Genomic DNA, 12,594 nt, shown 5'->3' on the forward strand with positions numbered 1-12,594 from the left:
CTATCTTGGTTCGGAGAGATGAGGTCAGGCCCCTGAGTGCTGAGTTCACTCCAGAGACGGAGCGGCAGCGGATCCAGCAGCTGGTAGGTGCCCTTGGCTGAAGGGGACACTGTGCAAGTCCCAATGCCTGGGCCTCCAGGGTGCCCAGGAGGGAGGCTGACCCTAGCTGGGCCTCGACTTTCCCCCCTGCCCAGGCTTTTGTGTACCCCGAGCTCCTGGCCGGGGAGTTCACCCGCCTGGAATTCCCTCGGAGGCTGAAGGGAGACGACTTGGGGCAGAAGGTTTTGTTCCGGGATCATCACATGAGCGGCTGGTGAGTAGAGCGGGCGGGGGTGGGGGTGGGGTTCCAGGTCGGGGCAGGAGTATTTGATGGTCTGGGTGCCGGGCCCTGGGCTGGGCTGAGCTGATGCGGGGTGCTTTCCCCGGTAGGAGTTACAAGCACGTGGAGAAGTCGGATCTCAAGTACCCACTGATCCATGGGCAGGGTAGGCAGGTCAGCACCTGGTGCCTCCTCCAAGGGACCCTTAGTTGGCCCCTGCAGAGGTGGGAGCTCCTTTGTCCCCTGCTGGTGGCTGGTGTCCTGGGGTGTTCCCCTCCAGCCCTAGGCTCCTGAGCCCCCCCCCCTTCTCCCCAGGTAAGGCCTGACCTGTGGGCATTCTGGGTGTCCTCGGGCTTCTTGCTGTACCACCTCACACGCCTCTGTCCTAGGCCCGGCTACTAGGGACGCTGGCCGTGTCACGGGGCCTGGGGGACCATCAGCTCAGAGTTCTGGACACAGACATCCTGCTCAAGCCCTTCCTGCTCTCTGTCCCACAGGTGAGGCCCGCGGCCCACCCAGACAGGTGGGAGAGAGGTCGGGGTGGGGTGAGCCAGGAGGGGAGGAGCTGAGGGTCCACGGGCTTTGCTCGCAGGTGACCGTGCTGGATACGGGCCAGTTGGAGCCACAGGAGGAGGATGTGGTTGTCATGGCAACGGATGGGCTCTGGGACGTCCTGTCCAATGAGCAGGTGGCACGGCTCGCACGGAGCTTCCTCCCTGGCAAGCGGGAGGACCCACACCGGTAACGTGGCTGGACGGGGACGTGCTTGGGCCTAGGCTTGCGATTGGGTCTGGCACCGGCTCACAGGGGTGGCGGGCCTCAGGGCTGTCCCAAGCTGACCCATCGTTCCTTCCCCAGACCTCTGGGTGACTCTGGAGTCTATCCTGTGGCCTCAGGCTTGTAACTGGCCCAGCCCACAGTCCCAAGGGGCTAACCCTGTGCAGGAGGCTCTTCCTGAGGGCTGGCTCTGCCCATCCGACCTGCATCTGCAGAGTGGTCCATCCATCCCCACAGGTTCTTGGAGCTGGCCCAGATGCTGATCCACTGTACCCAGGGAGCTGGGGACAGCCCCCCGGGAGAAGGGCAGGTGTCCTACGATGACGTCTCTGTGTTTGTAATACCCTTGCATAGTCAGGGCCATGGAAGCAGTGGCCACTGACGACTTGGGCTGGACACAGCATCCCAGGACCCTCCTGCCTTGTCCCCAGCCACAGTCTGGTCCTCTGCCCCTCGCTCCCGTGCACCTCCATTCCAGGGCAGCGTTTATACAGGCAGGTCAGAGCTGGATGTGGGCCGGGCTGGGCGCTGCTGGTTCACCAGGCAACCCCTGTATGGCCGGGCAAGCACGCTCCTGTCAGTAAGGTCCCTGGGGTGGAGACTCCAGACACAGACTCCTCAACAGCCCACAGCTTTAGCCCCAGACACTGGGCTCAAGGTACCAGCCAGAAGAGACAATCAGGCCCAGGTTTCCCGCCCACAAATGTCCAGGCAGGACAGGAACCTTAGGGCAGCTTGAACGGGCATCTTGAAGACAGCCTCTCCTCCACAGGAGGCAAGGCCCAGGGTCTGGGGCTCGCAGGGCCAAGCCAAAGGGGGCATGCGGCTCGGGCCCTGATGCCCCACTGGTACCTCTGCTTGTTGCCCCCATCACCTATTAAATGGCTTTGTGCAGAAACAGCCCTGCTGGATTGTGGACATCTTTGTGCTGTTGGCTCTTCCTTTGAGCCCCTTGGTCAGGGCTGTTTGTTCTGCTCTGGGGTCCTCCCCAGTTCTCAGCTTGGCTCCCAGTGAGTGCCCCACTTCCTCACCCCGTCCCTCTGGAGGAAATGGTTGCCCAGGGAACAGAAAGGCCTCCACCATTAGCTGTGCGCTCCCAGGCTTGAGGTGACAGGTGAGTTGGGTCCTTGGGGTTGCTGTCAATTGGAACCTGAAAGGCTCGGGCAATCAGGAGGTAGTTGCTGAATGACCCACCTGCCCCGCAGGCTTGCACTTCCTCCAGGTGGCCGAGTTGAATTCTTGGCTCACACCTCTAGCCTGCACCCAGGAAGGAGACCCAGTAGGTCCCAGATCTGACAGCCAAGCGTCTATACTTGACCCATCCGGGCAGCTCGCTGAACCTCCCCTCCCCACATTCTCCAGGGAAGGGAAAACTTCCAAAACACTTCCCATTTTCACACAGCCCGACTTCAGACCTGCACCTGTTCTCAGCTGCGTCCTGGCAAGCTGGTGGTGGGGGCCCTGGGATCTCTGGGCAGCCTCTCCTGGGCTCCACCCTTAGACCTCAGCAAAGCGGGGGCAGTCCTGGGTCTATCTCATCCACAGCCCCCCAACTGGCCCCCTTGGCTTGCCTACCGAACCCACTGCCTGTGCTTGCTCCTCACACCCTGAGGCTCCTAACTGCAAGGCCCCCCAACGAGGGGGTAGTTGCAGGGCAAGACAGGCATTTGCTCGTGGAGCACCGCCCCCAGCAGCCTCCCACCCACCCGTTGTCTCGGATTCTGGTTGTGCCCAGGAAGCTGACTAACCCCAGGGGACAGCTGCGGGTAGAGGGCTGGGCTTTGCCCCAGACCTGGTGCACGAGCCAGAGAAGCCCCCACTCTGGCTCTCCGGGTCTTGCTGGCCAATGTGGACCAGAGGAAATGGCCTGGGGCTAGGAGCAGCCGGGGTGTGGCAGGTGTCGATGTGAAGGTGAAAGGTGGCTTGGGCAGCTTCTCTCCATCCCTTGGTCCTGGCTGCTCTGGGAGAGTCTAATGGCGGAGAGCCAGGGGCGGTGCGTGCAACAGCTGCATCACCACAGCAAGTCCCAGTGACCCAGGAACCAGCCCACCTGCCCTTGCAAGCCCCTCAACTCAGGAAGAGGCTGGACCCATAAAATGCAGCACAAGACTAACGTGGAAAAAATGTTTATTTGTTAAGTACAAAAGGGACATAAAATTGTATGTACAGCAGAGTAACAACTATGTAAACACACCAAAAACTATGCACCAAGATGTCTAGATAACATTTAACACCACAAAGTCCAATCGCGGTAGCATTTGGGTGGCAAACTGACTCTTCTACAAATTCCCAAGTCTGTCTTAATAAACATTGTGATTGTTAACAGGGAATGACTTTCTCAAATACTGCTCTGGGTGGTGGTTGAGCGGGCGGTAGTGTTGCTGCCACATCTTGCAGGGGTTCTGGCCCGGTTCTGGGGAGAGCTGAGTGGTCCTGGCTCCTGGACAGCACCCAGGCAAGGCTCGAGTCACTGCCCCTGCACTCTGCTGTTGCACCACCCAAGGGTGCCAGCCTCCCCCCCCCAACTCCAGAGCACAGAAGGGGACAGTTAGCCCCCCCGTCACTTGGCCCATTTGTGCAGACACAGAAGCAGAGACGGACTAACTGCCTCGAAGGTGCCTCCACGCAGGCACACCACCACCCTTTACCTGCTTAGATGTTTGGGAATTACAGATAACATGCCACCTGGCCAGCTCTGGAAGGTCAAGAGCCAACTTCTGCTTGTCTCAACCTGCTCCCTTCCCTTTCCCAAAGGAGGCACAGGAAAGCAGCAGGTCCGCCCCCTGGCCCCAACTGCTGCCTGCCAGCCAGACATAGGCAGCATTCGAGAGTGACAGTCACGTACACACAGGCGCAGACAGGGCCACTGGGCAGAGGGCTAATACTGCAGAGGGCCCAAAGTGCTGTTGCAGGAACGAGGGAGTCACCCCCGACCCTCTCACTTAGCTGCCATGGAAACAGCAAACACCTGAAGCTTTGCTTCCCGGCGTTTCCTGAAGGAAAGTGGTGACGGGAAGACGCACGAATACTTGAGGCCAACACTATCAGCAAGGAGCCGGCTCTCCTGGCTGCAGACACCTCGACTCAGAGGAACTGCCATTATACGGATATCAGGTTCCATCACATCCCTAAATATACATACATACATACATACATATATATGCATAAGGGAGCTTCACGAAGTTCATGGTAAAATGGGGTTGAAAGACAATGGGCTTTCCCCACAAACTTTCTGAAGCCCCCTCCAATATATATAGTGTGTGTTTATGTATGTGTCTTTGTGTGTGTGTGTGTGTGTGTGTGTGTATATATGCACGTGTGTTCGCACCCCTTATGGAGATTTAGATAAAGGAGCACACAGTGCTAAAATACAACCAGAAGTCCAAGGTCATATGTAAAAAGGTTAAAGAGAACATATAACACAGGCCTAGAACCAGCTCTTGGCTGGGGAGCTGGGAAAGGGGTGGGCACCACCTGGAGGCTATGTACAGTCTGGTGGGCAGGCAAGCATCAGTGTAAACAACTCAGACTCACTCCACAGGACTGGCCGCCACAGAACGCGTGCTGGGTCTAACACCTACACTCACCTTGCATTTGCACACAGCCGGGCTCTCGAGGACCCAGCGTCTGTTCGGGTGACGGGGGAACTAACTGTGTGCAGAGCTGCTGCTGCACCACCCAGCCCTGGGAACTCACCCCCCAACTCCGTGCAGGCTCAGACCCCCCCACCCCCACCCCCTTTACCCGAGTACCTGCACAGCTGCTTGGGAAGCAAGATCTTTCTGTAACTGTACATACCGTTTCTCTGTCTCTTCAAGAAATGTGAAAACTTATTTCTGCAAATGTTTGGCACCCAAGAAAGATGATGGCTGTGGAACAGTCACGGCGACCAGAGACCCAGGAACAGGACATGCAGGGCCGAGGGCTGAGCTGCCCTCGCATCTCAAAACCCAAACTGCAGCTTCCCATGCATCGAAAGGGGGGGTGTGTGTGTGTGAGGGGGGGGTAGACGTGTGCACGATGAACAACTTCACCGGCGCCTCAGCAGCAAATACATTCAGCGTTGAAGGCGTCGTGAGGGCCGTGCTAACTCCATGAGTCTGCTCTCTCCTCGGGAGGACGCGGCGCCGGGACAGCTGGGAAACCGGAGTCTCCATGAGTCTGTCGCACCCAGAGTCTTTCTGAAGGAGTGTGGCACAGGGGCTTCCCCCACAGCACATTCATGGGAAGGCCAGGTGAGAGGATGCTCTCCAGCCCAGTAAAGTAATCTAATCCCAGTCCCCTTTGAGGTGGGCCTTGCTGGACCCCTCAGTGCAGCCAGCTGAGCAGCATCAGGTCAGTCATCAATGGTGGGCAACCAGAAGGCCTGGAAGGAGAACAGGGTCGAGGTAAGAGACCCACGCCTCCCTCCTGCTCCGGAGGGCCGCAGAGGCCATGCCCAGGGCCAGGGAGGCTCTGACAAGCTACAGAAGACAGAAACACGCGGGTCAGCTGCTTCCGCCTTCCACCAGTGGGCAGGGAAGGGCAACGGTGAGGGAGAGAAAGGCCTACGAGGTGGGGCCTGACTGAGCTGGCCTCGCTGCTAACCTGAGCAGTTTCCACAGACCCAACAGAAAGCTCTGCTGCATTTCTTCTCACAGTGTTTGCTGGGCTTTTAAAAGGGACGTGGGGAATAGGGTTTGCAGGGTGGGATGGCAGTAGAACAGAATGCCCTATCCCCAAATCTCGAGGAGATCTGATCCCAAGAGGACACTGGAGCACTGACTCTTTGTTGGGATAGTGCTGCCTCGGCCTGAAGGAACTTCTAAGTCAGCGGTTCTCAACCTTCCAAATACCACGACCCTTTAATACAGTTCCTCCTGTTGTGGTGACCACTCTCCCCAACCATAACATTATTTTCATTGCTACTTCATAACTGTCATTTTGCTACTGTTAAGAATTGGGTGACTCCCGTGAAAGGGTCGTTTGACCCCCAACAGGGTTGCGACCCACAGGTTGAGAACTGCTGTTCTAAGTGGTGAGTGATGATGAACTGTGAGAATTTCTGAGGACATCAGCGTAAATGGAAAGAAACAGTAAGGTGGCTGCACCACAAATGGCTGGCCAGTTCAGAGGGCTTTAAGGAGCTAAGACAGCTGTGGGATGTGGGTCTAAGTCAGCTGAGGCTAAACTACGCCCAGGAGCCAGAGGGAACGCTGGTCTGTCTCCCAATCAGATCCTAGGCAGCACAGTACCCATCAGAGGCCAGTCCAACCAGAAAGAGGGGGAAATACAGATCTCGGGGCTCAAGACATCTCTATCTAATATTTAGAACACAGCTTGTTGGACCCTCAAGGTACACCCCACCCCTGTTGGTTCACATACCATGTTGGAACATGCACTGGCAAAGGTCATGAACTTGGGGTTGAACTGCAAACAGGTGATGGGCCCTGTGTGCTTTCCATCCAGCACAGCGACTTTGATACCACTCTCCCCGTTCCAGACGTGGATCTTCCCGTCCTCTGACCCTACAGAGAAGGACCAAGGAAAAGGGGACAGTTCAGGGCACACAGCAGGAAGGAGGCAGAGGTTAAGGTTAGAAAGACGCTGAACTTTAGGAGCCAGCCCTCAGCAGAAACTGAAGGAGGTGTGGGGTGGGGGCGCGAGGCCCAGTGAGAGAGGAGTTCAGGCCTTGTTCTTGACCCTCTTGGTTCCCGGCAAGCCACTTCTCTCGGTTCTCTCATGTAAAGGGGCGGGACTCCACTTACTCCGCAGTTTGGATGCAGAGTTGTCCCAGAGAGCCAGCATCACCAGTCAGTGGGTGCTGGTGGGGTAACAGTCCCCGAGAAGGCCGTTCACACCAGCAGTCCCCAAACAAAAGCCCCGGAGTCAGTGCAGGGCAACCACTGTCTTCGGCCTCACATGAAATAGAAAGCTAGAAGCTGGACAGTGCATAGTCAGCATGTAATTTATCAAATGAGAGTTAACAAAAACCTCAAGTGAGCAGTAGCACGCCACTAGGCCCAGGGGAGAGGAAGCTCACCAATCATAATGAACTGGGAGTCTGGAGTGAAGGAGGCCTCCATTGTGACAGCCTTGCTGTTGGCGTAGCCCTAGAACAGAGCAGAGCAGGACAGGGCCGCTAGCAGACACCGAGCGAGGACCCACACCAGCCCCTCCTGCTCCCACTCCCACTCCCGGAGCACGGCACCACCAAGGTTCCGAGTATGTATGGCCACTGCCCTACTCTCTGCCACCTCCCCGCTCCTCTGCACCCAAGGGAAACCATGTGGAGGCAGCGAGCGTGCACAGGGACACCTGCAGACTCCAGCTCACCCCAAATGTGTGCATCACCACCCCCTTGAACGCGTCAATAAGGCGGATGAAACTGCCATTGGTGGAGAGAAGGATGAGTTTGCCATCGTTGCTGAACTTCAGTCCTGTCCACTCACAAGTCCGATCGTACTGCATTTTGAAGGTAGCAAACGGCCCCTGTGAGAGACGGAAAACACAGCGCATGAACAACTCCTCCTGCAAGAACCAAGCCCCACGCTGTCCCTCAGAGTCCTTTCTGGCTAGAGAGAGCAGAGAGTGAAGTGCAGCCCTGCCCCCTCTAGTGCCCACCACATAGCTCCTCCTCTCACCTCACAAGGCAAAGGCTCTGGACTACCCATCTCACCCCTGAACAGGTCCACGTCAAGACCGCTTGAAGGGTCAGAGAATTACCTTATCAAAGGACCGGAGATCATAGAGTTTGACCATTTCAGAATTGACACCTGCAGCAAAAATTAACCCTTCTGGATCAAAAGAACAAACTGGCTTGCCCTGTAAATGCATGAGGCCCTAGTGGGGGAAAAAAGACGAAAAGATGATGAATCCAGGATCGTGAAACCGTGTAATTTACTTTTACCAATACAATCTACATAAGAAGGGCTAAGAACAAGAGACCAGTCTACTTACAGAAGGGATAATGCAAACAAAAACTAAAATGAAGTTGAAAAAAAAACCAGGGTCCCCACATTCCATACCGTTGATTTCAGACCACCCTAACTGCACAAGAGTACAGTGAGTTCAAGTAAAAATGTAACCCCCCTGGCCGCCAAGCACTGCAGCTCCAAAGCTAGAGGACAGGAAGCCGCAGAGCATAGTGCCGTCCTCTGGAGAACAGGCTTTCTCCATCATGAGAAGACCCTGGGGTCCCAGGAGGGCCCAGCCTGTCCCCTTCCCAGGAGCCAGCGCTGATGACAGTGCTGCCACAGGAAGTGCTCGGAACGTGTGACGGAGGCCGTTACCTGGCAGTTAGGAGAGCGAAGATCCCAGAGTCGAATGGTCTTATCAAGAGACCCAGAAATGAAAGTGTCATCCACAGGTGACATGGACAAGGCCACCACCCTGCAATGCATCAAGATAGATAAGAATTAAAGCAAAATATTAGTAAAAAATGGATGTGAGCGCTAACCATTCTGCCTATCTATAGCAGTGGCAGCTAGTATCATGGAAAAATCAACTTAACACTATAGTACAAACCCGTCTGATTCTCGGGCAACACATACCCCCCACCCCCACTCGAGCAAACTGTAATCAGAGACAGGCGGCATCCCGTGTTGGTGAGCACTCAGGGAAATCAGAAACCCCCGATGCTGCTGGCAGAAAAGCCAAATTGTGCAGCCACTTTGGAAAAGTTTGGTTGTCCCTCAAAACAAAAAACACAGAGTTAGCCTGTGACCTGGCAATCTCACTCCTAGATACCAACGAGGGCTAAGAATTATGCTTACACGACAATCTGCACAGCCATGTTCAAAGTAGCATGACGCACGGTCGTCAGAAAGCAGAAACCACCCAATGTCACACAGCAGGTAAATGGGTCACACAGAACAAGGTCCGTCCACACACGGGGAAATGCGTGGGAAGTACAAGAGGAATGACATGCACAGTGGGCCAACTTTCAGCCAAACCACAGTCAAGTCCATAAAGTACACAAGACGGGGGGTGGGGTTCCCCCAAACAAGGGCAGCAGCTGCCCCCAATCCAACAAACCACATGTGCTGCCGACTCACAGTGACCCCACAGGGCAGTGAACTGCCTTGGTGGGACTCTTTACAGGAGCAGAAAGCCTCCTGAACTGCTGACCTTCCTTGCACCTGAGCAGCCCACTGTGTAATGACTCCGCCACCAGGTAGGACAAATGGAGCTGGGGTACCCAGGGAGGAAGTGTGACCAGTGCTGTTCCACCCAGGGGGTTGCAGTGAACAGAAAACAAATGTCTCTGTAAACTTTCATCCACACTGTGGAAACAAGTTCAAAGAAAGGACGAAATGCTGATTCAGACCGCAGAGTGGGCTCAGTCACCGAGTGGAAGACGCCACGAGTCCACACTGTGTGGCAGACCCAGCAGACAGTCCACAATCGGCATGGTTGCCAAGGGGCGGAGAGGGGTGGGGATGACTGGGAATGGTCTCAGGGCCTCTTTTTGGATAGAAATGCTCTGGAATGTAGTCATGATGGCTGCCCAACCCTGAGTGTGCTGAAGATCACTGAAGGGCACCCTGTGAGTGAGGCAGTGGTGTGTGGACTAGAGCTCAGCGGCAGGAGGCAGGTGAGGCCTCACCGGGAGGTTTGCAGACTCTGCCCACGAGTGGGGCCTGCAGTTAGAAGGTGGCAGTGAGGGGCTGCAAGTGTGAGATCATGGTGGGGGGCAATGACAGCAGGGCAGAACAATGGAACCAGAGGCTCTGTACTGCACACAAAAACCACTCCAACAGTGGAATGAGCGCTTTCACGAGAACCCACATCAAACCAACCAGACTTGTGGACTGCACCCCTGAGCTGCTGGGACCCAGAACCTGTGCTCTCACTGAGTGCTGGGGCACTGCTGGCCCAGGGACCTCACTCAGAGGGACAGGTCTGTGCAGACAGCAGCACATTTACTTACGACAGGGCCACACCACCGGGGCCTCCAACACGAACAAGGCACCAGCGCTCACCCGCGCCAGGTTCTCACCGTAAATAATTTAAAGCTACCACTAAAGCGGGAATGCCCCGACGTGCTGAGGTGGCAACACCAGTGAACACAACGCAGATGAAGATGCCATTTTATACCACGGCATTCAGCTTAGAGGGCAGAGGAAGTATGTGGTACAAGGCTCTGTGCTGAGACCGCCCCACCCCATGCAAGTTCTACTGTGTGGTTCAGACAACTCCCAGAGGGTCAGGAGAGGCTTTGAGTGGGACAGGACAAGGTTTCAGTAAGAGGCACCATTCTAGAAGTTAACAGACAAGAAGGCATGAAGCCCATGTTCGGGAAGCTGCCCAGAGCTTATCTCAACTGGAGCGACTGGAGGAAATGCTGGCACATGAATCCAAGTCAAAGGGGACAGATCTGGGCTCCAAGGGGAAGGACTGACGGCCGTGGAGAACCCCCAAGGCTTCCCGAGCAGGGTGGCAAGTGAGGATGCACCCGAGGAGTCCACTCCGTGCCATGGAGTGGATTTGGACTCAGAGGGCCTGGCAATTCAAGGCTGTGAGGGCGAGGCAGGGTGGGGGGTGCCTGGTGAAGAGGACAACGGAAGGAGCAGCAGGAGGAGGACAGACAGGAGCTGGCGCCTAACAGCGGGGCGCAGGCTCGGGCCAGGGAGATGGGGTGAAGGTGGACAGCGAGGTGATATGTATTAATACCTGTGTGTGGAAGGTGATTTTTGGAAGTCAGGGCAGACGTGGCCCAAAAATACTGATTTGGGAAGCCATCTGAGTAGAGGTGAATGAAACCGGGAAGGAGATATCTGAAAAAGTGCTGGGGTGGGAGTGGAAGGCAGGGAGGAGACCGGACACACCAAGATAGATGCTTCATCTCTTCAATACTTTAGAGTCAAACGGAGAAAGTGGGGCCAAGGACAGTAAGAACAGAACTAAGAAGGGACAAGTTCGCCACAAAGGAAAGTGAGTTTGACCGAGAGTCAGCCTTAGCTCACGCCCATGACAGATTTTCTTTTTTCTTTAACAGTAGATTTTCACTGGAGGTAGGAGAGGGGAAGGACAGGGCTTTGGGCTTCCAAGGAGAGTTGTAACAGAGATCAGAAGTGATTTAAACAGTGACGTGGAGTGAGGCGGTGAAGAAGGGGATGCCATGTGAAGGTCAACCTCTTCAAGTCTGACCGTGATGACCACACCTAGAAATAGGTCTACAATCAAGAAGACCATGTAGATATGTAGTAGGCAGCAAGTGATTTAAACAGTGACGTGGAGTGAGGAGGTGGAGAAGGGGATGCCATGTGAAGGTCAACCTCTTCAAGTCTGACCGTGATGACCACACCTAGAAATAGGTCTACAATCAAGAAGACCATGTAGATATGTAGTAGGCAGCAGGGGAGGAGCCAGTTAAGAAGATGGGAGCAAGGAGGAAGCCAGAGGTAGGTTTTGCCAAGGAAGAGAGACTACTTCGCTATCAAGGAAAGGATTCCAAGGGAGCAATTTGGGAGAAAAGGATAGAAGTTGAAAGGAAAGAATTTCAACACACTGTTGTTAACCCTTATGTACAGACAGTACATTTGCGAACATTGATTTGACCAGCAGAACATCTATCTATCAAAGCTGTCCTCTGTGCGGACCACACAGTGACCCACACAGGAAGGTCCTGCCCGGCCAGTGCAGCCACCCCCCCTCCAGCAAGCCACATTGGATTACGATACACTCACATGTGAACGCAGGGAGAAGCCCCCCAAATAATGTACAGGGCACCCAGTCGGGGAGGTGTGCCTAACATTCACCCAAGAATTGAAAATTGGAGGAAAAAAATGCCAGGCAATGGGAGGACGGGAGATGGGGGCGGAAAGACGCAACCTGCAGTATAGTATAGTATAGTATAGTATAGTATAGTATAGTACAGTATAGTACAGTATAGTACAGTATAGAAGAGAGAAACAGGTTTCTTGTCTTTCAATCGGCACCAAGTCTGCCAAGTGGGATGTTTCTTTATGGAAGGTAGGGGCTTGCAGAATAGGAGCCGCCTTTCCCAAAGCCTTAGAAGAGGGGGCTTCAAAGAAATTCATGGGAAAACAGAAGTGAAAGGGTGGAATTTCTCCAGGAACGTTTCCCCCCTCATAAAACTTTGCTTTTCAGCAAGAGACATTTGAGGCGTGGGTTCTTAAACCCCGAATATACTCTATAATTACAATAGTTCTTCACTCCATCTTTAAGTCCACATCCTTCCTCATTATGTTTTTAAAATGATCTTCGCTTATCAATGCACACCTGTCAGCCTTCTCACCTGAGCTCATCGGGAGCTGACCTGTTTCCACTGCGCTGACCCCACCAGCGTGACCCTACAGGGACACAGCAGACTGCTCCACAGCATTTCTGAGGCTGTACAATGCCAAATCTTTCACCAGAGGGGCGGCTGGTGGGTTTAAACAGCCAGCTTCTTAGCAGCCCAATGCTTAATGCACCGTGCCACGAGGACATCTCACGGACTCCTTACTGAGAGGAGGGCAAACGAGAGGCCTGAGAACAGGTCCCAGAGAGCC

General features: G+C 54.8%; 2 protein-coding genes across 2 annotated transcripts in view; one reads left to right on the top strand and one right to left on the bottom strand.

Moving 5' to 3' along the window:
- The window catches only part of PPM1M (protein phosphatase, Mg2+/Mn2+ dependent 1M), a 3,335-nt gene extending 1,339 nt beyond the window's left edge, over nt 1-1,996 (top strand). The window contains exons 4-9 of the mRNA XM_045297413.1: nt 1-83; nt 195-313; nt 430-493; nt 709-816; nt 912-1,060; nt 1,334-1,996. The exon at nt 1-83 is cut by the window's left edge and continues 1 nt beyond it. Coding sequence (XP_045153348.1) covers nt 1-83; nt 195-313; nt 430-493; nt 709-816; nt 912-1,060; nt 1,334-1,478 — 668 coding nt within the window. The 3' untranslated portion in view covers nt 1,479-1,996. The remainder of the gene's footprint in view (nt 84-194; nt 314-429; nt 494-708; nt 817-911; nt 1,061-1,333) is intronic.
- Nucleotides 1,997-3,206: 1,210 nt separating this feature from the next.
- WDR82 (WD repeat domain 82) overlaps nt 3,207-12,594 on the bottom strand; it is a gene marked incomplete at its 5' end in the record, with an annotated part of 11,659 nt that continues 2,271 nt past the window's right edge. Inside the window, 6 exons of the mRNA XM_004715264.2 lie at nt 3,207-5,462; nt 6,461-6,603; nt 7,119-7,188; nt 7,412-7,567; nt 7,802-7,918; nt 8,368-8,467. Coding sequence (XP_004715321.2) covers nt 5,433-5,462; nt 6,461-6,603; nt 7,119-7,188; nt 7,412-7,567; nt 7,802-7,918; nt 8,368-8,467 — 616 coding nt within the window. The remainder of the gene's footprint in view (nt 5,463-6,460; nt 6,604-7,118; nt 7,189-7,411; nt 7,568-7,801; nt 7,919-8,367; nt 8,468-12,594) is intronic.

This window comes from Echinops telfairi, unplaced genomic scaffold (assembly GCF_000313985.2).
Source record: "Echinops telfairi isolate 266 unplaced genomic scaffold, ASM31398v2 ScPeMD7_7420;HRSCAF=8458, whole genome shotgun sequence".
NCBI classification, from domain to species: Eukaryota; Metazoa; Chordata; class Mammalia; order Afrosoricida; family Tenrecidae; genus Echinops; species Echinops telfairi.